The sequence below is a fragment of the Bubalus bubalis genome, chromosome 5, assembly GCF_019923935.1.
Source record: "Bubalus bubalis isolate 160015118507 breed Murrah chromosome 5, NDDB_SH_1, whole genome shotgun sequence".
Classification (NCBI taxonomy): Eukaryota; Metazoa; Chordata; class Mammalia; order Artiodactyla; family Bovidae; genus Bubalus; species Bubalus bubalis.
This window is the reverse complement of record NC_059161.1, coordinates 125,022,326-125,049,355: the sequence shown is the minus strand read 5'-3', so window position 1 is coordinate 125,049,355 and position 27,030 is coordinate 125,022,326. Positions and strand designations below refer to the sequence as shown.

The following is a 27,030-nucleotide window of genomic DNA, read 5'->3' as shown; positions in this document are numbered from 1 at the left end:
GGGAATCTGTCTGTCTGTTAGCCCATGAGGAATCCCCATGCCCAGGGCTCCTTCTTGCTGGAATTCTGGGAGAGGAGGTTCACCCCTGGTCATTTCTCAGACAGCTCTAGACATCTGCATGGCAGCAATCTCCGGCAATCAGTTTAAAAAATCTGAGTCTTGGGACTTCCTTGGTGATCCAGTGTGTAAGACTTCGCCTTCCAATGCAAGGCATGAGGGTTCAAATCCTGGTTGGGGAGCTAAGATCCCACATACTTTGAGGTCAAAAACCAAAACAGAAAACAGAAACAATATTGTAACAAATTTAATAAAGACTTTAAAAGTGGCCTGCATAAAACAAAAACAAAAAAACCTGAGTTGAAAGTTTCTATACCCTCCTCTCATGAAAATAATGGGCTTCCCAGGTGGCGCAGTGGTGAAGAATCTGCCTGCCAATGCAGGAGATGCAAGAGACACCGGTTGAATCCCTGGGTTGGTAAGATCCCCTTGGGGAGAAAATGGCAACCTACTCCAGTATTCTTGCCTGGAAAATTCTATGGACAAAGGAGCCTGGTGAGCTACAGTCCATGGGGTCGCAAAAAGTTGGACATGACTGAGCACACATACACACATAAAGATAGAACCTTGGCCGCTTTTCTGATTAAAAGCTTTATTTCCAGAAGCAGAACTGTTTTGAACACGGAGTTCAAGGGGTCGGTCTGTCTGTAAATTCCTATTCTGCCTTCCTAAGTCCCAGCCTCCACAGAGGTTCCGAAACTACGCAGCTGAGCTTCACTGCCCCACCGCCCTGTGTTTAGACTCTCTTCTCTAGGGGTTGGACAACTTTTGTTCAGAGCCTAGACTTGGTCTCCCAACCTGTCTCCCTTCAACACCTTTCACAAAAGCTCCATTTCCACGGGAAAGAGACCAGCCCCCAACCTGCCTTCTGAGAGAGGGCGTTTCCATGGGAAACAGGAGAGGAGGGGGCTCTGGCAGGAAGAGCCCTTCACAGGCAGCAGAGTCGCTCCACCCCCTCTTCACAGGCATAGAAATTTTCAAATAGCTCCGGGGTGGTGCCACTGCACTCCAACCACCTCCTCAAGGTGCCCAGAGCCCGGAGGGCATCAGCCTTGGTGGGCAGGGGCTCGAAGCCGTCCTCTCCGCCCCCCGCCTCGTCTGCAGGGCCTACCTCCTCTTTGCACGCTCCAGACACAGGCTCCTCACTCTCCAGATCCACAAAGCGGGAAAATTCCTCGAGGCTCAGCCCACCGGGGACCTGCAGCACCTCTGAGGCTTGGTCCTGGGCCACCGGCGTTCTGCCGGGAGCCAGCCCTTCCTGAATGAAGCCGCTCACAACAAGCTGGAGAGGCACCCTGGCCCAGGCCGCTGCTGCCATGTGCAGAGCGTCCAGAACTGTGATGCCCGCCCCGACCTCAGCCAGCAACGTGCCAGCCCTCTCACTCTGGGCGGCAGCCAACTTGCTCAACAGACGCCGCCGGTAATGGGCCTTAAACGCCCGGACCACGGAGCTGGGCAGGGGTTGTGTGGGGCTCGCAGCAGACAGAGGCAAGAGCCTCACGTGGCAGAGCCCAGGCAGGCCTGCCACCTCCTCCACCACTTGGGCAGCCATCAGCAAGGCCACCTGCCGGCCCTGCCGCCCCATGTCCTGATCGAATTGTGACAACCACTCCGACCACGGGATGGCCAGGTCAGGGTGGTAGGAGGCAGGCAGGGCCTCACTGCTGACCCCAAAGAAGCATCGTGGGGCAGCCTGGGGCCCACAGACCAACAGCCGCCGTTTCTCTGTGCCCCTGCTGTTGGCACAGAGCAGCACCTGCACCCGATCACATGTACCCGCTCTGCCGGGCACTGCCCGATACAGCAAGGGCACTTCAACACAGCCAAAAATGTCCTCTGGGGAGAAATCTTTAAGAGAAAGAGGCAGCTGGGCCTGGGGAGTGGGAGCTGGGGGAGGCGGCTCAGGGGGGAACGGAGGCGCCAGTATGTGGCGGGCCCCGAAGCCCACGTTGTTTCGGCGTTTCCAGCGGACCAGCCAGCCGATGCTGGGCACAAAGTCCTGGCCCAGGATGTCGGCCAGCTCCTTGGCTTTGTGGAGCAGCATGGGCCCTGTCACGTCCCAGGCCTTGGCCCGGGCAATGTGGTACCAGCAGAGCAGAGCCTCGTCGATGCCGCTGTACTTGGACTCTCGCTTGCGCTTGCGCTCCCGGTTGGCCGTGCCGCTGCACCAGTCCGCCAGCAGCTTCTCTTTATTCTTGCAGATGCGGGAGATCTGAGGCTGGGAGACCTGGAAGCGCCGGGCCACCTCCGACTGGGACATCTTGGACTCATCCAGGAGTTCCAGCACCTGGATCTTCTCGGCCAGGGACAGGGCGTGAAGCTTCTTCTTGCCACACAGCTCCATGGCCTCTCGGCGGCACCTGGGCGGGGAGGAAAGGGTGAGCGGACTGACGGTGGAGGCCACGCAGGTTAGGAGAGGAGAGCAGCAAGGAAAAGAGAGTATATGGGGCAGGGAGACAGGTTGGTGTGGAGGGGCGGGGGCAGTCCAGGGAAGGCTGGACCAGCTGGGAGAGGGCGAGGGTACCCTGGGTAGGAGGTGAGAAGGCTGGGCTGAAAGGAAGGGAAAAGGCCAGGCTGAGTGGGCAGTGGGCCTGGCGCTGATGGGAGAATGACAGAACAGAGCCTGGAGGGGATGGCCCCCTGGTCAGAGGGAGAAAGGGGTCCGCGGGAGAGGGATGAATAGAGCCGAGGGGACAGCTGCAGACACAACAAAGGAGCGTGGACGGGGGAGGACAAGGGCTGGGGCCGAGGGGGGCAGGTGTAGGGGATAATCAGAGCGGGCGGGAGGAACCCCCAGGACAGGGAGGGGGCGCCGGGCCTAGGCTGAATTTAGATGATGTTGGGGGCAGGGTGGTGGAGTGAATGAACAGAGTTGGGGTGACAGGTGTACAGACGACAAAGAGGGACGGACTAGGGGCTGAAGAAGCAAGTCTAATTTAGGGCTGGGTCCTGAGCAGGGAAGGCTGGGCCGGGGTCCGGCCTGGAGAGGGGGTGGGTGGAAACACAAGGCCGAAAGGCAGGTGCACAGGCGACAAAGGGCAGGAGGGGTTAGGAGGCCGCGGGCAGCCAGAGGGGCGGGTTGTCCTCAGCGGGGAGGCTTGTGGCCTGGGAGGGCGGGGGGACGAGCGTCCGGGACCCAGGCAGGCGAGGAGTCGGGCTCCGCAACTCGGCCGGCCTCTCCCTCTGGTGACCCGGAGTCCATCGGCAGGGCGGACCCAGTCATCTGCCTGCCCGGCCTCCCCGCCTCCCGGCTTCCAGCCCTTCCGCTCTGCACCCACCTCAGGCGCTCGTCCCGCGGCTGCCGCCCCGGTCCCAGCCCTGGCTGGGGCCGGACTCCCGAGCCCCTCTCCCGGCGGCTACCGGAGAGCAGGAGAGGGACGCGCCGAGCGGACAGAGGGGCTGCGCGGGCGGCGGGCGCGCGCACCCTCTGCGCGGAGCCCGCGCGGGGGGTCTCTCCAGGCTGGGAAGACCGATGTCCACCGCTCAGCTCCCACCCGCCGCAGCCCCGCCCCGAACCAATTAGATTGGCCTTCGGTGAAGTCCGTCCCGCCCCCGGCTAAGTCTCATTGGACATTGCGAAAGTGGCGGGTCGTCAGGTCCCCGAGGGGACGCAGCTTTCTGCAAGAAGGGATGGCGAGGCGGAGACTGGTCGCGGCGGGAGTCCTGTATGCGCCGCCAGCCTCAGGGACCCGGCCCTCGGAGCCTGACAGGACTCGACAGCGTGGACGCAGGACGTCTTCCTGGCCATGACCCTAGGCAGCTTCCTCATCTACCAAACAGATCTCGTTCCCCTCACCCAGTGGTCTTTGAAAAATAGAAGCAGGTTATAAGCCACACAAAAGATGTTCCCATGGACAGCACTGGCCTCAGGCCGGTCAGCCAAGGTACAACAGACTGTTGTAGCCATGCACCCTGGGAAACAAACTCACTCAGAAGGACAACGCAGACAGTGGAGTGCAGTTTATTACACCGGCGGGCCCAAGGCAGTCTCCTCTTAGCCAAGGACCCCGATCAGTTTTTGTGAAAACCTTATATACCCGTGAAGGAGGAAACAGAACAGGCTTCATCTTGAAAGCAGGACTCCGTCTTGGGCCGTACTGTGGAGTTTGAGCTGTATGCCCAGTATCAATGGAAACGACATACCAACTGGAAAACCAGACCCCCTGGATGGAAGAGCCCCAGGGCTCATACCTAGACTCTCCGTCGCCTGAAAAGAATACCCTGATTATTTGTGTAACCCAATGGAATAATAAATTTTATTATGCTTATTGGGATATGACCACAGACCTATTGCTAATTGTCCACTGTTAACTACCTAGGCTTAAGGCATATGAATCACGGGTTAACTTTGTAGCTTTCTTTTCCTTTGTTCAGACTAGTTTCAGGGAATTTGGGGAAGTGGGTTTGGACACTGTACACTTAGGGTATGTAAGGTTTTCACAAAAACCGGTCAGGGTTCTTGGCTAAGAGGAGACTGCCTTGGGCCTGCTGGTGTAATAAACTGCCCTCCACTATCTGCATTGTCCGAGTGAGTTTGTTTCCCAGAATGTGTGGCTACAATACCCTAAGTGTATCTGCCCAAACCCACCTCCCCAAATTCCATGAAACTAGTCTGAACAAAGGAAAAGAAAGATACAAAGTTAACCCGTGATTCATATGCCTTAAGTCTACTGTGGTTAACAGGGGACAATTATCAACAGGCCTGTGGTCATACCCCAATAAGCATAATAAAATTTATGACTATTGGGCTACACAGATAATCAGGGTATTCTTTCAGGCCATGGAGAGTCTAGGTATGAGCCCTGGGGCTCTTCCATCCATGGGTCTGGTTTTCCTGTTGGTATGTCGTTTCCATAGATACTGGACATATAGCTCAAAGTCCAGTCTGGCCCAAGATGGAGTCCTGCTTTCAAAATAGAGCCTTTTCTGTCTCCTCCTTCAAGACTACTTGCTTGGGGCTAGTTCTGAGTTAGGGCATGTGGAGATTAATTTTTTAGTTTTGGTATCTTTTTGGCAAGACTCAAGTTCCTAAAGTCAAGATTTAGTATTCCTTTCCTTGGTAGACTTCAGTTCTTTGAAGTCCAATGTAGACTTTAACCCCTCATCTAGAGTGCCGAATCCTCAGCTCTAAACTGCTTTCCTCTCCCTTCAGTCAAGTGAAAGTCTGGGGCCACAGGTGAGTCCCCTTTCTCACAGGCTTTCCTTCCCATCCCAACCCTGATCCCTCTTCCATCCTTCTATGTCCCATCCTAAATCCTCCTTCAGCAACCTTTCCAAATCTCTTCTCAATGATACGGGGCTCTCATCAGCATCTCATCTCCTACACTTAGTCCACCAGCAAGGATCGTTGCACTGCTTTGCTCCCTCTGCTCCAGGCCTACTTCCAGGTACAGACAGGAGGATGGGGGCTGTGCTGTGTCCCTAATACAATTCCAAACTGGAGCACCTGGCTTCCTTAACTGAGCACAGGGGCCCAGGCCACTCTGCCTTCCAGGAGGAAACAAGTGGCCTTCAGGCTGGCCCAGAAAACCCTAAGCATGTTTCAGGGGGTTCATAACTGATTCATACCTTTCACATGTTGGCTGAAGGAAAAGGAAACTCCTTTTTGTGCTCATAAATCTGTCTGGAAAGGCTGTAGCACTGCACTGTGGGCTCACTCCCAAGGTTGGGGTCTCTCATCTCATGTTCATGGCTTATGCAAAAAGTCCCATGTCTCATCATGATGTCATGAGTCTTCCTGTCATTCTATTTATATAATAATCAAGCTTCTGGACCTATTTTTAAGTATCTTAAATTGCAAGGTCAACTGTTATAAAGTTGTCACTACTTGCATATACAAATCCAGGAGAATCTCCCCCAAAGACACAAAAATACAGAAACAGGATTCTAAAGTTATTTTTAACTGCATTTAAAAAATTATTTTTGCCTGCATTGGGTGTTCGTTGCTACACAGGCTTTCCTCCAGTTGCAACGCTCTGGTTTTTCATTGCAGTGGCTTCTCTTGCTGGGGAGCACGGGCCCTAGGATGTGGGCCTCAGTAGCTGTGGCTGACAGGCTCTAGTGCACAGGCTTACATAGTTGAGGCCCCCGGGTTAGGGTTAGTTGCTCCGAGGCATATAGAATCTTCCCAGACCAGGGATCAAACCTGTTTCTCCTGTAATGGCAGGTGGATTCTTTACCACTGAGCCACCAGGAGTGCCCTCAAATTTTGTATTAATCAAAACAACTTCATTTTTCTTTATAAGAAATTGTCATAACTTAATTTACATAAAAGATGAAAACAAAGTACCCAATTTTGTATCAACTTAATCTACTAAGGTTAAGCAAAAATTTTAAGTTGGGTGAAAAGCTATGCTTCAAAACATTTAAAAACCACTGTCCTAAGGAAGTTTTAGGATAAAGCGGCCTTAAACAGCAAAGGAGACCTGGAGAAAAAAGAATCCAGCAGAAGGCTCTGTGTAAAAATGTTTATTTGTACTAATGCTTAGAATATAGGAACTAAGGAAAGAAAGAAAAAAAAGACACCTCAACTCCAAAGTGACAGTGAATTAGGGCCTGCCCACAGCCAAGGGGAAGGACATTCCAGGCTGTCCTGGGATGAACAGTCCCCCCTATTATTTAAAGTGTCACCAGGCAGAAAATTAAAGAATCAGGGTGTGAAGACCTTACCAGCTGCTAGCAAGTGTGCGAGGGAAGAAAGAGATGTCTAGGTGGCTTCCCCACGACCCAGGAGCCAGGATACACAGAGCAGGTGGCAGAGGCTCCCAATTCAGTTAAGGGCAGGAGCTGAATGCCCAGGTCCAGGAAGAACAAAAAGGGGATTTTGGAGGTAGGCTTTTTCATCGAGTTAAAAAACAGGCACATTATCCAATATCTCCCAGTGGCCCCCAAGCTTCTGGCCTGGCCCCGTGATGCTTCCCCTCTCCCCACAAAACCAAAGGGAATAAGGAGGGGGGTGGGGCAGAAGACAGAAAATAACAAGGGTGGGGAATGCTTCAGTCACTAGAGACCAGGGCCTGTGAGAATGAGACAGGCAAGCACAAGGAACAATCCGGGTGAGGCTGCTACTCCCCCTGGGGTAGGTTGGTGGGAACGGGGTAGAGCCAGGAGCAGGACCAAGAGCATTTACCTGGCTCAGGTAAAGGATCCTGGGCTGCAGGAACAGAGGGCCACAGGAAGCCACTCTGGGGGAAGGAGGCGGTGAGGCTAAGCAGCTCAAGGGCATGGGCAGCTGCTTGCCAGCTTGCTCAGTTCTCACTCCCAGCTGCTCTGGCATATGCCCCAGTCTGACTCACCTTCACAGGAAGGGAAAACCGTGGGACCAGAGTGGAGGCTGAGCTGAGAGAAGTGAGCTGCTCTCCCACTCTCTTGGAGGACAATGCTTGAACCCTGGCCTCAGCCCAAGGCAGACAGAGTGAATGCGCTTCAGGGAGAGCAGGGAGAAGCTGGGCGCACAGCTATGCCCTGGGGCAGTGTGCTGCTCCGTTCTCCCTGAGGGCCTGGGGCCAGAGGTGGTCAGAGCTGCCACCTCAGCTTGCTGCTGCCAAGGGGGCTGGCATGACCACCTGCAATTCTCTGGACTTGAGAAAGAGAGGGGGAAGGGTAAGTGGGTATGAAAAACAGAGAGGAGAGAAACAGCCCTAGATATATGAGGGGTTGGGGGTGGCCACATCAAGAGGAGTTCTGATTCTGGTAGATGGAAGCTTTTTCCTTCAACAGGTCCAGACACAAGTGGCAGCTCCAACTTCCTGCAGAGAAGCATAGAGGGTTAGGAGGGCTCCACACAATCACCTGCTGTCCTTCGACCTGCACCCCTCACCTCCAGTGGCAGGACTGGCTACAGGTAGGACTGGAGATGCGCTGCAGCAGCAAAGTTTCAGTTACCTTGAGCAGGGCAAACTCTAGGTCTTCAAACAGCATGAAAAGTAATTCTCAATGGAGATGAAAGAAAGCATCACCTGGAGGCCTATTTTAGAAGACAGATTCCCAGGCCCTCTGGGCCCTATAATTATAATCACTAAAGAGGACCTGGGGAGACAAAGAACTTTTTTAAAGCAACCGAGCTTTAAACTTGTGATTACAGAAGAGCCAGACTTTTGTTCTCATGGCCCCAAAGGCTAGAATAAAAGATCATGAATAGAGGGTCTAGAGAAACCAATACTGCTTCCACAGAAGACAGTTTTCTGCAAAGCCCACCGACAGAAGAGAAGGGCTCTCCACTGTCACCAGCTGTCTGAGCAGAGGCTGAGGACCCAATGAGAGGAAAAGGGGGCCAGCTATGATGATGCAACTTACTGTGACCCAAGTCTGGTTTCATTAAAAAAAAAAAGAAAAAAAAAAACAAAAACAGGAAATAATATTCCTTATAAGCAAAATAACTAGTTTATTTTGTTCATTTATTAATACTTGCTACAGCTAAATTCTTCTATGCCTTGAGAAACAAAAAACCTTAATGCCTCAAAACTATAAACATAGTTCTACATATGTGTATTTCAACATCATTCTGAGGGAAAGAATCCATAGCTTTTATCAGCTCTTCAGAGGTGACTCTCAAAAAGCTAAGGTCCTTTCTAACCCAAAGGTCAATATATAGCAGTTGATAAATTTTTTCTGTAAACTGCCAGACAGTGTTAACTGCTTTAGGCTTTGTGAGCCACACAGTTTCAGTCATTTTTTTTTTTTTAAATCTGTTTGAAAATGTAAAAATAATTTTTAGCTTGTGAGTTATGTATACTAGGTTCGGCTCGGTTTGGCCTGGGGTCATAGTTTGGAACTCCTGGCCTAGAGGCTAGACCATCTGATGCTTCTGGCGGGTACTCCCCAGCTGCCTGCAACTCTCTACCACAGCAGTGTCTGACCGCACTTCCACAGGAAAGCCTTTCTACAGTTCATGCAGAACTGTGCCTGTGAACTGGTATTTTATGGTTAAAAAACAATAGAACACAAAACATGCTGCTTCTCCCTAAATGTGGCCTGACAGATGAAACAAATATATGCGGTGTGACAGAAGAGCACGACCGAGTGCGTGCCTCCCTGCAGCTGTTAAAGGACCCTAGACTTTGCCAGCGGCTCCTCCTGGGGGCGACGGCAGTCTGACCTACACCGCAAGTCAGCTGGCATCAGGCAGTGAGCTGCTTTCCCTCGCCTGCAGTGCTGGCCCACATGCTGTCACAGCCACAGCTCCTGGGCTTCACGTACTCCTGAGTAAGCTTCTGCATTTCTATAAAGGATGGACTTCAGCACGGAAATCTGGGGAGAAGAGGACCTGCGGAGAGGCAGCCACTTTTTGGTGTCCCCAGTGGTTTCATTGAAGACCTTCCATAAATTTGAAGCATCTTACTAAGCACTGCTGGAGGGCCAGGTCCCAGGTTCCGCCCCCTCTCCCAACTGGTGGAAATGAACACTCAAATCTGTCAGGCATGGAGTGGTGAAACCACAGTCCCCCACTGGACAAACTATGACTGAGTTTTGTAGGCTGGTTGAAGGATAACAGATCTCTCCTTCTGGTAATTATTTTCTGCTCAGCATCTGTTTTCTTTCAGGCTGTCCGTTTTCTGTGGCCGCGCATGTTATCTGGTGATAATGTACAAACGTTAAACCCTAAAGGTGCAATGCTAGTAAAGCACTCAGAACTGAGTGAAGGCCAAGAGCCTACTTCCTAACCTGGAAGACTGTATCACTGATACAGGAATACACTCACTATATAAGTGATTTTCCAAGTCACTAATAAATACTTGTTCTGAGTAAGAGTACAGGGAAACCTACCTTCAGGAGGCTCAGACATGGACGGGGTTAGACAATACATGTGGTAGCCACGATCGCAGTCATCACAGAAGAGCAGCTGGTCCTAGAGGCGAGATGGAAGAGGGAGGGGGAGGTGAATGACTCCCCTTGCCTGGGCCGCTGGGAACGGGTTAGGAGGGCTCTTCCAAGAGGGGCGGGGGCAGATGGCAGGAAGAACAGACATGGGACCCTCTGGCCAGAAAACTACTGCTGTCCCTCTCCACCCAGAAAGTCACTGTCATCCCACCGGGACCCCAACAGCCTCAGAAAAGCTCTATCTGAATCAGTTATTCACTTGCTCTAACAGTTAACCACACTACTGCATGGAACGTTCTCTAAAGGGAACAGCATAAAGAGGCCACTCATTTCCTTGCTAACTGTTTGCTCACACAAGAGTGTGAAGCCCATGAAAGTAGGGACGTTGTTTGTCTTTAGTGTCCTTAGTGCCTAACACAGGATCTGACACAAAGTAGATACTCAGTGAACACCTGCCAAAAAAATCAAAGTTCCTCCTGGTGGAAAGGACAGGAAAAGCCAAGCAGGAGTGTGCTGGGGTGGGGGGCACGCACGTCATTCTCGGAGGTGCCACAGATGTTGCAGCACTTGCACTCGATGCACTGCCAGCGGTAGGTCTTCACTGCCGCCATCATCACGGGGGTGAACTGGAGGCAGGACGGATGCCCTGTGGAGGACAGCGAGCGAATCAGGGAGCTGGAGGCTGGGGAGCAGCAAGGGGACCCGGCTATGACAGCCACTGGGATGCTGGTGAGCCACGGGCCCTCAGGGTCTGGGTGTCGGCAGGGGCTGCACTGGGTCAGATACCTGAGCGGCCACAGTCAGAACAGGACACCAGCTCCTCGGGCTGTCCTGTCTTCTTGTTGATCTTGGAGTCCCCCAGGCAGAAGTCGCAGTAGTTGTTGGGCAGGGCCAATCCATCAGGACCCTTCTTGGCTATAACGAGAAAGGGAAGAACTCAGATGACACCCATGCAGGCCTCTGGGTCTCCTGACATCCCCGCAAGGAGGGTTTTTCACAGCCAGGCCGACTCCTGCTTGCCCCGCCCCTGACACCAGCTTACATTTCTGCTCCTCGGACCTCTGGGAAACTGGGGTGGGTGGCTGTGAGTCTTCCTTGTCCTCGCCCTCCTCCTCAGCCAAGTGGGAGTGGGCATAGTGGTAACTCAGGCCTGGTCGGTTCTTGTAACGTTTTCCACAAACTGAGTGGGGAGAAGATTGCAGAGAAAGGTGTTAGGCTCTGAAAGTACCTCATCCCTGCCCCTCTAAGCTGTGGGCTCCACCTGAGGCAGAGGTAACCGCCCCCATCAGCTCTGCTCAGGGACAGACCTCTACTGAGAACCGCCTCCCCGTGGCCAGGAACAGCAGGCCCAGGGCTCTCAAGCTTCCACGGCTCCTCCACTTACTAAAGCCCAGAGCACGGCCACCTCTGCTCCTCCACTCAAGCTGTCTGGGAGACTGAGCCGTTGCCTTCTGCCTGCCCTGGGAATAGTCTGGGGAGCTCCAAGTCAGGAAGGAAAGGGACCTTCTATAGTATTGCAATAATTTTGAAATAATGGCAGGCAGGAGGAAAGCTAAGACTCCAGACTTTTTTACCTCTCAGTAAATGTAGGCTCATGCTACTCCCCAAATACAACATAGCCCACCTCTGCTCAAACAAAGAAGTGGGGGTGGATCTCTTGGGGAAAATCTATCAACTGAGTCTCCTGGGGTAGCTGTCCCCCAGAGAAACTCAAAGACATGCCCACATCAGTGCTCTGTCCAACCAACAACCCCTCAACCAGCAAGAAAAGCAGATCCCCACGAGGCACCCTGTACTTTTGAGCAGTGATACCAAGAATAGGGGGTGGCAGGAAAGGAATGGGGAAGGGATGGGAAGGGTGGCGGGATGGTGGGGAACATTAGCTGACCACCACGTCTGTTTTGGGGAAGCGGAAGCAGAGGGATCTGGGACAATGGGTCCCTCAGAATGCTTCTAAAGCCACCCCATGCAGTGGGCCCAAGCAGCCCTAGAGCAACATAGTGGGAGACAAGCAGGGAGAGGCAGCTTCTGGGACTGTGAGCAGTGGACCGCAACAGAAGGGCCAGGGCTCCTCTCTCCATGCCATTCCAGGGACCTTAACACTAGCGTCACAGATGAGAAAGGCAGGAACAAAGGGAGAAGGGAAAAAGGGATAGGAAAACCAAAAGTCTGAGAAGTTGAGAGAGCTACCTCTCTGGGGCGCTTTCGAGGTATGCTTTTGTTTGAAACTATCTGAAAGACAGAAAGAAAAGTCATGAGAAGAGGGCCTTGGTACACTTGAGACAGGTACAGCAGCAGCAGGAAAGCAGAGCAAACGAGAGAGAAACCCCAGTGGCGACGGTGCTCCCAGGGTGGAGGGACAGAAGTGGGGCGAGTCAGAGAAAAGGGGAAGAGGGAACAGACACTGGGAAAGTTAGCATTGGACTCCTGGGGCCTGACTGGATTGGGGCCAGCAGGCCCAGATGCCATCTACTGAGAGGCCAACTTTGCCTGCTGTGTGTCCCTCATGGGCACCCCCACCCCAGAGGACAGCAGAAATCTCCCCCAGAGCATGCAAGGCTCACCCGTTGTGCAGCAGAGGCCAGGGCCTCTCAGGGATCTCAGAGGGAACCAGTCAGCAGGCAGGACAAGAGTCCAAGCTTGTTTTACCACTTTGAGCAAGAATACAACCTTCCCTCCTCTCATATCCCGAGGAGCTGGGTCCAAGGCAAGGACTACCCACCCACTCGTGAGGCACTCACTGTCACAGGCATAGGGTTTGTCCCGATCCTCCAGGATGGAAGCATCCAGCTTCTTACGGGCACTGCCCACACCTTTACTCTGCAAAGAAGAGCAAAAAGATGCCCTTACTAAAGTGTCTAGGCCCGAAGAGTTACTCTCCTGGTAGTGGCTGCTAATCTCATTCAGGAAGGATGATGGCAACAAGCAGCAGTAAGACAGTGGGACTCTGCAGGCTCCCCAATCCCCTGGGCTGCCCCTCACCTTGGACTTCCCCTTGCCCCGACGCTTGGGAGTGTCTTCTTCATAGTCCTCATCATCAAGGTCATCCAGGAAGTCATCTGGTTCTAGGATCCGCTGAGTAGACAGGAGGATTAGGATGGGCAGAAATGAGAACATCCAACAGCTCCCCCACGTTGGGACTGGCCAAGGCTGCCAGGGCCGCCTCCGTGACCCAGCGGCTCCACTCCAGCCTCACTCCTCACTGCTGTTCTTTCAAGGCTTTGGGCTCTCCTTCCTCTGGGCCTTTATTCATGTTGTTCCCCTAGCCTGGAATGCCTTTCCCACCATCTCCAAGTAGCTAAATCAAACGCCACATTTTCATAAAACTATCCCTGATACCCCAAGTGGCATGCCCTCTCCTGCCTCTGATCTGCCACCCGGGAGCATGTCAGCAGCGGTTCCCTTCCAACACCTAACGTCCCAGAGTTAAACTACGCTGCTTGCTTGTGGCAAGTTTTTCTTTTCACTAATGTGCTGCAGCGCCGCCCCCCCCACCATGTGAAATGGGCAAAGGTACCTATTTCCTAAGATTGTAGAGACTGCAGAAAATGACGGAAAAGTGCTTAGCACAGTGCCTGACATATTTTTATGTAGTTTTCGCTTCCTTGTTGGCAGGGACATCACCTAGGTAACCCCAGGCACTAAAAAAAACTCAGGTGGCAACAGAAGATTAGACTCTATAGTTACCAGAAAAGGAGCAGAAAAGACGGGATGGTGACAATGAAGCCCATCAGTACCCAGTGCTCATTAAGGAATGGAGCAGGAACAGAAGAGCAGGGGCCCCTCCTGGCCCATAGCTTCTGCTTCTATTCTGATTACTGGCTGGCCTCTGATGAAGAGGAGACTGGTTTCCACCAGTTTCCTTAACCACAGTGTTAATCGTGTACCTTCCGTGCTCGACTGTTCGTCACAGGAAATTCGCCCAGGCTGTCATCATCAACTCGGGGATCGGGGGCGCCTCGCTTCTCCAGGGGGTCGGTGCGTAACAGAGCCTCTAAGCTACTGCCATCCTGAGAGATCAGCCCCTCCTTCTTCAGGGTCTGGTCTGTGTCTGCGGGCAAGGTCAGGAGGAGGTGAGGCTCAGAAGGGCTGAACGCAGATCTGCCTGGTCTACACAGTGTCAGACCAATCACAAGCCAGTCACTGTCTTCTGGTCTCTGGGTGCCCAGGAACCAAGATGCTTTGGTTTACTTGGCACCATAACTTATCTGTTTACTTGTCTCTTAACTATTAGACTGAATTCTTTACAGAAAGACTCACATCTCATTCATTTTAGTATCTTTAGAATCTAGCACTGGGCCTGGTACGTAACAGGTGATTAGCAGGCCTCTGACTATGCAGCAGGGTATATCCCACTCAGGAAGGACTATGCTTCACCTGGTTTAATAGATGGGAAAGAAAGCCTTGGATCCTCAGGAGGGTGGGCTCGCCGCTTTTTCCGCCAGCGCCGGGCAGGGTAAGAGTACAGCTGCCCAGAGGCCAATCCTAAGGAAGGAAGGAAAAGAGAGAAATCAAACCCTAACACAGCTCTAGAAAATAGTATCAAACACTTTCCACATGAGTAGCGTTCTAGAGCAAGGGAGGAATGTGGATGGTGAGCAGCTGGGGCTGGAGGAGGCATGGCTTATGGACAAGAAAACATATTAAGCTCAGGAGCTTTGGCTAACACATAGCTCTCCAGAGCCCAGCAAGACCCTGAGCAGTGTAGCCCTGTGGAAAACAAAAGGTGTTTCGACCTCTCCAGGATTCTAATCACGGGAAGACCGTATGCATCCTGGGTGGAAAGCAACAGGGAAAACCTATTCAGCTGGCTCATCACCTAAGATGAGGAAGCTGCTTCCTCCTTGGGCTCCTGAGTGGATTCTCACCTGGACCCCGATGTCGCTTTTCCATCCAGATATAACAGTTGCTCTGGGCTACTCCCGTCTGTGAGTCCAAGAAAGGCAGGCGTACGCTGCGCTCAGCACAGAGGCGGGCGTTGTAATTGTGGCACTGCTCCATGGCATCTTTGTAATACTGCTCCCCAAGGCTTCAGGAAAGACAAAACTCAGGTGTGACTGCGCACGTGTGTGTGTGTGTGTGTGCTGGGCTATCCCTCTCCCTTGCCATCTGCTTCTCTAGAAGGCTCAAGGGACTGGGAGAATGTCACTCTGCTTTTATTTGCTTCCATTTCTGCCTCATGGGACACCAAACCCCTTCACTAGGCCATTATGAGGAAAAGTACCTTACAAATAAATAACCGTCAGAGTGCATGATTGCACCCTGTGTCTAATCAGTCCTTAGTCTAACCCACAAAGAAGGGAAGAAAATAATGTTTGTTCTGTGCCTCTCCAACCCTTTGGTAACCAAAGTGCTACTTCTCTTAACCCTCAGGATTCTGAGAAGCTGAAGTTACTCCTGTTTACAAACGAGAAGAGTTCAAAAGATCTGGGGGGACTTACTAAAGTTTATCAAACCCCATCTATACAAAGAAATTCAACTTAGCTGTAACAAAAAAAAGGAAGCTCTTCATGTACAAATATTAAACAATCTCCAAGATAACTACAAAAAAAAAAGGGGGGGTGGGGTACAGGGCTGATGAGTGTTATGGGATGTCCCTAAGTGGTGGAAAAGAAACTGTAGGCGTCCAAGGAGAAAAACCAGGTGACTAGGGGACTTTCTCTTTTGTGCCATTTTATATCTTTAGAGTTTTAAACTAGGTATTTGCAAAGTAGCTAATTCTATATACTAACTTTACAATCAATAGAAAACATTTGGAAATATGTGAACACCCTTGAAGCCTACTTTCTACTGAGTACCATTACACTGATACAAAACCTGTTTGCAGAAAGGCCTATTCTAGACCCTTCTCCATTCTGACACTAACAATTTTTTTAAGAAAGAACCTTTTTGAACTCAAAAGACCTCCTTTGAAATTTGAACTTTTTAAGAGCTTTAAAAAGCTGCAAAACTGCAGTGCCAGGAGTAATCTGGTTCTAAGAAGCATGTATATAGAACCAAACTTGTTCTCATCCTTCAGAGCTTAACAAGCACAGTAATACTAGAGCTTAAACTAATACAATTCACATTTATATATTCGAGCAAACTTTTTCTTTCTACACACTAAGTGGCTTGAAGGATCTTAAAGTTTGCCAACCAGGGATTGAACCTATGCCCTTAGCAGTGAAAGCGCCAAGTCCTAACCACTGGACTGCCAGGGAATTCCCCTTGATTGATCTTCAAGTAAACAAACTGAGGGCAGATGATTTCTTCCCCATAATATCCTCAGCACCCAAGAAGGTGTCTGGAATATCCTGACTCAGAAGTAAAAAGATCTGGCTTGGCTGCAAGTCACCACATATATGTGGACATTTAGTCAACCCATGTGGACCTCAGGTATGCTACTGACTAGGGTGGCTGAACTAGATAAGCTCTGACATATTCTACAAGAGGGAGACTCCAAGCATGAGAAGTTGAACACAGTGAATCTCTGTAGCTTATGTTCATAACTCAAGCTGCAGCAACAAACCCTGCTCTGGAATCTAAGAGGGGCTTTCAAGGGGCAGCCACAATAGACCACTGAGGCACAGCTTAGAACGTTCCCAGCAACCAACAAAGACATACACTGCACGCAGGCAGTGACACAAGATAGTCTGGCTTGATTCAATGTGCTGTAATGACTGTAATTTGAGGTAGACATGAAGCCTGTGCTGGAGAATAAAGAGAAGGAATAGGCTCATATTTGCTTGCCTTTAGGAGGCAGCCATGTCCTCACTAAACAGAGGAAAATTGGATAAACAAGGCTGAGTGCAGCAGCGCCTTTGTTTCTGCTGATGGAAATTGATACTGACACTGTAAGTCAGATGGAAGGAAGGGCTAGACAGGCTGAGAACTGCAAAGTCAGAGCAAGGAGGCTGGAAACTGTCGGGGGTGGGGGGTGGGGTTGAGGTATGGATGAGAGATGTTCTATCAAAGCTCCTGTGAGTTAAATGGGATTTCAGAAGGTGGGGCAAACTGCATTGTGAGTGAGAGAGCTGATAAAGAAATACAAGTTGGAGGAAGAGAGGATCTGATGAGGATACAGCAAAGGAGAATGAGAGCTCTCTTAAGAATCTAAGGCTCCTACTACAAGAAATTTTAAGCTAACATTCTCCATATCTTGTTACCTAACTCAGAGGATTTCAAAACCAGTCAGCAACCACAGCTCTTTTATACTATTATTTTGCCCCAGTAAGACCCCTTAAAGATTGTTTCAATTCTGACACCACATTTGGGAGGGATGGAGAATTTACAAAAGGAAAATTCTTCTCCCAGAACAAGATGCAAGTCAGAAAAGATGAGCTAGTAGTCCTGACCTCAATGTAAAACCTCAGCAGTCAGACGACTAGGCACACCGTGGTCAGAAAAGCGTCTCTTTCCAGGACGAGAACAGTACAGGAAGACTGGAAGTCTCTTTTTAAAGAGCAGGTTCTGTAGGAAAATGTATTAACTGTGGTCCACAGCTCTTTACAGCTAGAACCGAGGAGCAGAAAGTTGGTTATTTATTACTGGTACTGAGGAATCAGCAGTTGGTGACCTTCACTATCTCTACAGATCTTTAAAGAGAAATAAGTCAAGTTCTATTTAAACGGGCAACCCCTCACTTCCAATACTGCATGAAAGGGTTGGTGACCTTATTTCTCAGTTGAAAGTCTTCCAACATAAACTATCTCACTACGTAAAACTCTTAAACCTAGGCAAGTTTTGACATTCCCCCATTACAGTAAGCTTTCCAAGGTAGAAGCTTTGATTCTTTTTTGAGAGGCATGAAACCTGTGTAAAACCTCCCTTTACAATGGGACAGGGGCAGTCAACAAAGAGAAAGACAGGGAAACAAAGAAAGAACATCTGAGTCAGTATGGGTAACATATAAATGGTAGATCAGCAGCGTCATTTCTAAACTGAGGGAAATGTCAGCTTGGAGAGAGTGCTGGGGAAACTGAAGTGGGCAGATCAGAGAGGAAGATAATAGTGCTGGGAGTAGGGGTGGCTGAAAGAGGCAGCAGGATGGAGCTGAAAGCATGTTAGAAGGGGAAAAAAAAAAAAAAAACGACCAAAAAACCCACAAGGAGAAGGCACTTAGCTTAATGGAAGTGGGAAAGCATTCTCAAAGAAAAGGCTCCAGGCAGGGGGAGGGAGAGCAGCAACGTACCCTTAGAAAAAAGGCTCTTAAGAGTGGGGCTCAGTCTACTACAAAGACAGATGAGAAGCTGTGTGCCCCTTAGAAGAGTTCCCAAACCTTTACCTTCTCACCCAGTCAAAATCCAAAAGCCAAGCTGGACAGCTGGTCACCTCATTTTTCCTACCGCGGCACCAAGCCAAATGTGTCCATTAAAGAGCTTGCTGTATTGGCCGACGGGGGTGGGGGTGGGGGTGGGGGTGCAAGACCCCATTGCAAAACTCATTTAGATTCTTCTTCGGGGAGGAGGCTGGGTTAAATCAAGTCCCAAAGCATCTTTAACTCACAGCTAACAGGCCATTCTCAGTTTGCCAAACGACCATAAACTTTAACTTCGCTTGAAATCTGCCCAGTCCAAGAGTATTGCAGAGCGAAGACGGCCGACCTAGATGCCCCTCGGGGCGGCCAGGGCGTCCTGGACTGCGTCCGTCCAGTGCCCACTTTCCGATGGCTGGGACTGGCCGGCGCCAAGCCCCTCTTCCCTGAAGTTCTTTCCCTCCGTGTCTGCTCTTCCACAAATTCTCCCCAGGAATATTTTTGGTCTCGGGTACATGATACTCAAGGACCACCCCACCCCCGCCCCCGCCCGCCCAGGAACGTCACGGGGCTGTTCAGAACAAAACAGCCGTGAGCGCTCAACGGCGCCAGGGCGGCCAAGCCTGCTCCTCCGGGGCCCGCTGCGGGCAGCCGATGGGGAGGGGTCGGCGGCCGCGCTTCGCGGGGGTCGGCCCGGCTCTCCCGGACTGAGGCGAACCCGGGACGGTCTCCCGTACGCAATAAGGGCGCCATACTCTGGAAACCTTCCGCCTGAAGGAGCGCCCAGCCCCACAGGGAGGCTGCCCGTTAGGGGCTCCCGCGTGCCCCCCTCAGGGCCTCCACAAGTTTCTAAAGAAGCGCAACGTCTTCTCCCGAGTCTCCTGTTACCCTCCCCTCTAGGAGTCGCAACACGGCGTCTCCGGGCACGTCCCTCTCTCCGCCTCGTCCGTTCCCACACCGCCCCCTGCTTCCAGGTCCCTTACAAGACCTCCCAGCCTGGAAGAGAAAGAAACGGCCACTCACAGCTTCACTACATTTTCCACCACGGCCGCCATCTTCCCGGCTCCTCTCCCTCAGGCCGAGAGGCCCGAAGCCCGCAGCGCGCAGGCGCTGGGCCCGCAGAGAGAAGTAATTTCCTTGTCCTCCTGCGCAGGCGCCACCGGGGCGCGTGCGCCCGAGAGCGAGCGACGGAGAACGAGCTTCTGCCGGGTTCTCCCCGGCCTGGAACTCTGGGGACGAATGCGCAGGCGCAATGGAGGCGGGCGCGCGCCCCGAGGCTTCTGCTCCTGTGTTGCCTCAGCCGTTTAGTGAGAAGGGAGAAGGGAGGGAGGATCTGACCAGATCCAGAAATGAGAAGGTGTGAGGTTGGTGAGAACTGGCAAACCCAGAGGTGGTCTAGATGGAGGTCATGCGTCCTGTTACCTCTCTGACCTTTAACCTCGTGGTTAATAACCCTTTGCCCTCACGTACAGACTAGGGGTTGGTGGGTAGCCGAAGGTAAGAGCAGTGCACACTCCTTTTGGGCTGCCCATTTTAGGGAGAGAAATATTAACTGCAAGAACCTGGCAGATCTTTGGCCCGAATATTGGGGTCTGACAAAAGTTCCCCCACCCTCCTGCCACCAACTTAATTGATCCCCACCTCTTCTCCCCTGCTTCCTACCCCTAAGCTCTTTTCCTCCTCTGAAGAACTCTCTTGCAGCTTCCTCTCCTGTACCATTCACTTCTCCTTCACTATTGAATCATGCAGATTCATCTGCAAACATGGCTTAACATCCTCTTTTTAAAATATCAGAGCCCTTCCTTAAGCCCTTTCTGCCTTTATCACCCTCTTTCTTTTCACCCTTTCAGAGCACATATTTTTGTTTATACTTACTATCTCTGTTGATTGATTTCTGAGTGTCTCTCTGCCCAGTTTAATGGGGATTTTGTTCTCATCAGTTCATTGAAACATCTAACAAAGACACCATGATCTCCATTTCAACAGATTTAGAGATCTCCCTGTCTTTATCAGGGAGGAAATGGCAACCCACTCCAGTACTCTTGCCTGGAAAATCCCATGGACGGAGAATCCTGGTAGGCTACAGTCCATGGGGTCGCAAAGAGTCGGACACGACTGAGCAATTTCACTTCACTGTCTTGATCAGCCTATCAGCCCCCATGACAACACTGGCCATTCACTTCTTTTTCAAACTCATCTCTGAGACACACACTGTCCTGGCTGGCTGCCTATCGCACTGGCAGCTCCTTCAGCTTCTTTTGCTGGTGCTCTATCCTCACATCTACCTAGACCTGTCAGAGTCCCCAGGGCTTGGTCTTTGATCCTGGTAATATGCTGTATTTCATCAATTCTAAGATGCACAAATTCTCTGCCCACCCCCCGCCCCATTTTAGTATTTCAGAATCAGGACACATCATCATTATACCTTAAAATCAAGTTTGGGAGGTGAGAGTTGAGTGGTATTTGTCACTGTTTACCCTGCACCAAATTTGCAGAATAGATGTCAGCAGCTTGGAAGGAAAACCTAGGGACAATACTGTTGCACTCTTGTTCCCCCAAAGATTGTGGGAATCAAAGGTGACACCAAAAGAATACAAAAGTATGTGTTTCAGCATGAATGTTTGTGAAAAGTGGAAGTGTTAGTTGCTCAGTTGTGTTCGACTCGGCAACCCCATGGACTGTAGCCCATCTGGCTCCTCTGCCCATGGAATTCTCCAGACAAGGACACTGGAGTGGGTAGCCATTCCCTCCTCAGGGGATCTTCCCAGCTCAGGGATCAAACCCCAGTCTCGGGCATTGCAGGCAGATTCTTTACTGTCTGAACCACCAGGGAAGCTCCCACCCCCAAATTCATAGGTTTAAGTCCTCCCCACTAAGTCTGATAGTATTTGGAGGTGGGATCTTTCAGAGGTAATTAGATGCAGCCTGAGGGAGGAGTTCTTATGGTGGGATTAGTGCCCTCCTTAGAAGAGGAAGCTGGAGATCTCTCTGTGAGGAAAGGCCATGTGAGGACCCACAAGAAAGCAAATGTCCACAAGCCAGGAAGTGGACTTCCACCAGGAACCAAATTTGCTGGCACCTTGATCTTGGATTTCCTAGCCTCCAGAGTTGTGAGGAATAAATATCTGTTGTCTATGGTACTTTGTTACAACATCCTGAGCTAAGACAGTGTGTGAGCACTGAAGCTGAACACACACATACCCTCTGACCCAGCAATTCTATTCGTGCATGCATATATGGAAAACCATGTAAAAGAATGCTCACAATAGCATTAATTGTATTGGCCCCAAACGAGAACATTCCAAATGCCCATAGCACTAGAGTGGATTAAGCAACATGGAAAAGAACGAACTATTGCTACACAACAACATGAATGAATCTCAAAAACTTAATATTTGAAAAAAAGAAGCCAATTTCCAAAGAGGACATATTGTGTGATTCCATTTGTATCAAATTAAATAATCACACATGCTAAACTATGGGGCAGAAGTCAGGAAAGTGGTTCACTTTGGAAGATAATAACAAGGAGGGGGCATAAGGTGGCTACAAAGATGCTAGTAATATTCCTTGTTGGGTTACACAGGTTTGTTCACTTTGTAAAAATTCATTGACCCACCCAAGATTTGTGCACTTACCTGTAGGTAAGTCTCAATAAAAGTTTTAAAATAAAAGATACTAGTAATGATAAGTAGCCTAGTTCTCTGTTATTGGAAATGCAGTTTATGAGCCCAGTACCAATGGCTTTTGATTCTTTTAGGATTTTTTCTTTCTTTTATTTATTTATTTGGTTGTGCTGGGTCTTAGTTGCCACACGTAGGAGCTCTGATCTTTGTTGCAGCATGTGGGATCTTTAGTTGTGACATGTGAACACTTTGTTGGGGCATGTGGGATCTAATTGCTTGAGCAGGGATCAAACCTGGGCCTCTCTGCATTGGGAGTGTAGTCTTAGCCACTACCAGGGAAGTCTCTCTGTTAGGATTCTTTTAAGAAATGCTCCATCATTGAACAGTAGATCCTCTATATGCTCTGAAACCAGTGACTGATACATATAGTGTTTCTCTTACAGAGAAGTGGAAGTGGGGGTGCAGCCTCTTGCAATCTCAGCTAATGGTTCTTTTGCAAAATGTTTGTTTTCGATTCTCTCCACTCTGGGCTCTGGCTGATCCAGAGCCTTTAGGACACGAGGAAGGCTTCCACCAGGGGGCACAATAATGATTTCTCTGAATTATTAATAGGATCTGAGATTGCCAATGGGCTGTTTTGAGTTCTACCTGTCACTGGGCAAGAAAGTAAAAAGGAAGTATCATTGATGGCTGGGGTGATTGATTCTAATTGTTTAGGGTAAGCAGGATTGCTGTTACCCGTTGAGGACAAAGAGAAATGTAAACAAAACCCAGGAGATCTTTCTAATATTGCATTCAGGTGGTTAATGGGAGACAGGCTTCCTGGTTGGGTATTTAATTCCAACCTTTCTACTGAATAGAAAATAAAAAAGGGAGAAATAGAAAATAAGATTTTTCCTCTTTTTAAGAGGAAAAAATCTTAAAAAAAAAAAAAGAAAAAATCTTAAAAGCATTGACAAGCTAATAATATAGTGAAGAATTACTGATCCAACATTTAGAGTTGAAACCCAGAGCTGTAAGCCCAGAATTCAAGACAGTTTTTGTCTTGGGGACATTTACTGATCTTGAAGATATAACTGAAACTCAGCTCTTATTTGGTGGTCTTTGGTGGGGAGGGTCAAAATCAAAACTCAAGAGCCTGCACAAGGTCAGATACTCCAAGTCAGATACCCCACTACTAATACATATATACTTTAAGATGTGATCCCAACATCAATGGACTAGTGGTCCTGGGAACTCAAGCCTTGAATTTGGATTAAAGTGGACCCATCCTTATAAAGCTCAACATTAAGAAAACTAAGATCATGGCATCTGGTCACATCACTTCATGGGAAATAGATGAGGAAACAGTGGAAACAGTGTCAGACTTTATTTTTGGGGGCTCCAAAATCACTGCAGATGGTGACTGCAGCCATGAAATTAAAAGACGCTTACTCCTTGGAAGGAAAGTTATGACCAATCTAGATAGCATATTGAAAAGCAGAGACATTACTTTGCTAACAAAGGTCCGTTTAGTCAAGGCTATGGTTTTTCCAGTGGTCATGCATGGATGTGAAAGTTGGACTGTGAAGCAAGCTGAGCGCTGAAGAATTGATGCTTTTGAACTGTGGTGTTGGAGAAGACTCTTGAGAGTCCTTGGGCTGCAAGGAGATCCAACCAGTCCATTCTAAAGGAGATCAGCCCTGGGATTTCTTTGGAAGAAATGATGCTAAAGCTGAAACTCCAGTACTTTGACCTCCTCATGCAAAGAGTTGACTCATTGGAAAAGACTCTGATGCTGGGAGGGATTGGGGGCAGGAGAAGAAGGGGACGACAAAGGATGAGATGGCTGGATGGCATCACCGACTCGATGGACATGAGTCTGAGTGAACTCCGGGAATTGATGATGGACATGGAGAAGGCAATGGCAACCCACTCCAGTACTCTTGCCTGGAAAATCCCATGGACGAAGGGGATTGCATGGTGGGCTGCAGTCCATGGGGTCGCTAAGAGTCGGACACGACTGAGCGAGTTCACTCTCACTTTTCACTTTCCTGCATTGGAGAAGGAAATGGCAACCCACTCCAGTGTTCTTGCCTGGAGAATCCCAGGGATGGGGGAGCCTCGTGGGCTGACATCTATGGGGTCACACAGAGTCGGACATGACTGAAGTGACTTAGCAGGGAGGCCTGGCGTGCTGCAATTCATGGGGTTGCAAAAGAGTTGGACACGACTGAGTGACTGAACTGAACTTATCCTTATAATGCCTCTGTTTACCTAGTAGAAGTGAGCATGTTTGGGACGAAGAAATATCCTTTTTGAAAGAATGGACTGTCATCCAAGGCCTTAAATTATGTCTTAAAAGTACTTTTTCGTATACAATATCCAGCACTTAGTCAAAGACAACCAGGCACAGAAAAAAAAACGAGAAACCTTGCATAAGAACTGACTGCACCCAATAGAAAGCACAAATTGACCTACAGAGATTACAGATGCTGGAATTATCTGATACTGACCATAAAAGAACACTGCTTACTGAGTTTAAAGAAGATAAAGACAAGTGTAAAAACATCGGCAGGTGACAAGTTTCTGTTGTGTCACAACAGAATTTTTAAAGAATCACATCGAACTCCTCCAACTGAAAAATACAATAACAGAAATTAAGAACACAATAGATTGGTTAAAAAGAAAATTAGACACAGCTGAAGACAGAACGAGTGTGCTACCAGAGTGGTCCCCAACCATTTTGTTACCAGGGACCCATTTCGTGGAAGGCAAGTTTTCCATGGAATGGAGGAGGGTGGGATGGTTTCAGGATGATTCAAGTGCATTACATTTATTATGCACTTTATTATTCTTGCATCAGCTCCACCTCAGATCATTAGGCATTAGATTCCAGAGGTTGGGGACCCCTGAACTGTATGATACACAGGAAGATATCATCTTGTCCTTAATACAGCATGGAAGACATATGGACAGGAAATACAGAATTAGAGTAGAAACAGGATAAATATAGAGATCTGAGATATATTTAATTGGAATCTCAGAGGGTGAAGAGAAAGAAAAGGTGTAAAGGCAATATTTAAAGAGAAAATGATCAATAATTTCCCCAAAGTGATGAAATACACCAATTCACACATTGAAGATGCCAGAGAAAGCCCAAGAAAGCTAAAGAATGACTTAACAGAAAAAATACTGACAAGTTGTGACATCTGTAACTTACTTTCAAAAGGTCAGGAAAAAAGTTTTTATATTCAAGATAGAAAGCAAATTAGGAAAAACGGTAATAATTGGCAGATCTAGATGCAGATATGTGGGTGTACGTTGTTACTGCTGTTCAGTGGCTACACCATGTCCAGCTCTTTGTGACCCCATGGACTGCAGCACGCCAGGCTTCCCTGTCCTTTACTATCTCCCAGAATTTGCTCAAACTCATATCCATTGATTCAGTGATGCCATCCAACTGTCTCATCCTCTGTCGCACCCTTCTACTAGCCTTTCAGTATTTCTGTAGGTTTGAAATGTTTCAAAATAAAAAGTTTGGGGGAAATACCAGTTCTCTACAGGGAGATCCACCAAGTGCTCAGATTCTTGAAAAAAGTAGGTCTGGGATGTGTCAACCTGGTGAAGAACCCTGAACAGGCAAAATGCAGGCTGGAGACAAAGCAAACAGGAGCTGCGTAACAAAGAAGGGAGGTTATTCATACCAGCTACAGCTTTGTTGTAGAAAAGTCTATAGCTTCTACATATATTTCTTTTCTTGCTGTGTCAAGTATATTTTTAAATATATTTTAATTCTCCCACGCCTCTCTGTTTTTCTCCACTGTTGTACGCAGTGGTGATTAACTTTACAGTGTAGTTTATAGTTTGCAAACTATCGAGATGAGCTGGTAAAGAACTGCAGGGGTAATGGGCATCATCTCGACATCTTGGACTCGGAAGTGGATGTGATCCTTTACAAGATTTTGAGTTGTCTCCCTTTGGGAAATGAGTGAATGCATTTTTAAAATTGTTATTATAATAATTAATGAGTTAGTTTTTATTTGGCTGTCCCAGGTCTTAGTTACAGCATGTGGGATCTTTAGTTGCAGCATGCAGACCCCTAGTTGTGGCACGTGGGATCCGATTCCCCACCAGGGATTGAACCCGAGCCCCTTGCATTGGAAGCACGGAGTCTTAGTCACTGGACCACCAAAGAAGTCCCGAGTGAATGTGTTTTTGACAGGGATAGACCTATTATACCAGAGGTGATATATACAGGTTATATAAAATAATATATGTAATATTTTTAAGAGTAAATACTCCAATAAAGAAATGCATGGATGTCAGGCATTTAAAACAGTGGACTGTGGGGATATTTGTTGTTTTTTTTTTGCTGTACCACGTAGCTTGCAGGATCTTAGTTCCTCAACTAGAGATTGAACCCAGGCCCACAGCAGTGAAATCACTAGTCCTAACCACTGGGAAACCAGGAAATTCCTGTGGGATTTTTTTTTTTTTTTGGCCATCCAACAACTTCACTTCCTATATAGAGGGATTCCTTTGTGGGAGTGGTATCTGTAGGGAGTAAGTACAGCTCTATTCAAGCTGAAGGGGGAAGGTCCTTCACTCCACTTCTGCCCACCTTAGTCCCAAGTTTAGATAGTCCAATGCTTCAGTTTCCCCATCCAGTTCCCTTTCTCCGCCCAGGCATGGTAGCCCCGAGCGGGTTCCCAGAGTCCTTTGAATGTGCCTGCTAGGTAGGGAGCAGTTCCGGGGACCCAGGACAAGAAGGTCTGCCTTCCATGGCCGCTTTATCCTCATCTCAGGTCTGAGGTGACGTGCTGTTTTCTGGCTGGGTGAAGCTATAAGGAAGGTGTCGTGTTTCCTGTCTTCCCCTCCTGGGCAGATGGGGCCAAGTCACCCAAGAACTGAGGGGGAGCCTGCAGGCAAGACGGTGCTGGCCTTCAGCTCCCCACCCTTTGCCTTCATATGTTACCAGGGTCTGAAGCTGAACCCCAGTGGGAGGAGAGGGTTGCAATCATGTACGGGCTTTGGGGCCTCACAGACCTGGGTTCAAAATCCCACTACAGATACTGCAACTCCTATTCTCTAAATGATGGCCAAAATTTCTAATTAAAAACAAAAAATTTGGAGGTGGGAATGTAAAATGGTGCAGCTCCAATGGAAAATGGCTCTTCCTTAAGAAATTAAATATAGAATGATCATAAGATTCAGCAATCTCACTTCCGAACACATCCCAAAGAAGTGAAAGCAGAGACTCAGATATATGTACACCCATGCTCATAACAGCATTATTCACAATTGCCAAAGGGTAGA

At 49.3% G+C, this 27,030-nt stretch overlaps 2 protein-coding genes across 4 annotated transcripts; both read right to left on the bottom strand.

Moving 5' to 3' along the window:
• Positions 1 to 289: 289 nt before the first annotated feature.
• TIGD3 (tigger transposable element derived 3) lies at positions 290 to 6,369 on the bottom strand. The gene is made up of 2 exons (XM_006056481.4): positions 3,336 to 6,369; positions 290 to 2,417 (listed from the first exon to the last, which is right to left on the bottom strand). Exon 2 carries the CDS (start codon positions 2,399 to 2,401, stop codon positions 986 to 988), a length of 1,416 nt encoding a protein of 471 aa, XP_006056543.2. The 5' UTR covers positions 2,402 to 2,417; positions 3,336 to 6,369; the 3' UTR covers positions 290 to 985.
• Positions 6,370 to 6,510: 141 nt separating this feature from the next.
• Positions 6,511 to 19,296, bottom strand: DPF2 (double PHD fingers 2). Of its 3 annotated transcripts, none has more exons than XM_006056483.4 (12): positions 19,133 to 19,296; positions 14,745 to 14,905; positions 14,254 to 14,361; positions 13,764 to 13,927; positions 12,859 to 12,948; positions 12,618 to 12,696; positions 12,067 to 12,108; positions 10,919 to 11,056; positions 10,663 to 10,791; positions 10,410 to 10,522; positions 9,823 to 9,904; positions 6,511 to 7,805 (listed from the first exon to the last, which is right to left on the bottom strand). In XM_006056483.4, the coding sequence occupies exons 1-12, from the start codon at positions 19,162 to 19,164 to the stop codon at positions 7,729 to 7,731; spliced, it is 1,215 nt and encodes a 404-aa protein (XP_006056545.1). In that variant the 5' UTR covers positions 19,165 to 19,296; the 3' UTR covers positions 6,511 to 7,728. The 3 variants fall into 3 exon arrangements, with proteins under 3 accessions (XP_006056545.1, XP_006056544.1, XP_006056546.1); XM_006056482.4 differs by having other exon boundaries at positions 12,859 to 12,951; positions 19,133 to 19,290; XM_006056484.4 differs by lacking the exon at positions 12,067 to 12,108 and having other exon boundaries at positions 12,859 to 12,951; positions 19,133 to 19,290.
• Positions 19,297 to 27,030: the final 7,734 nt, after the last annotated feature.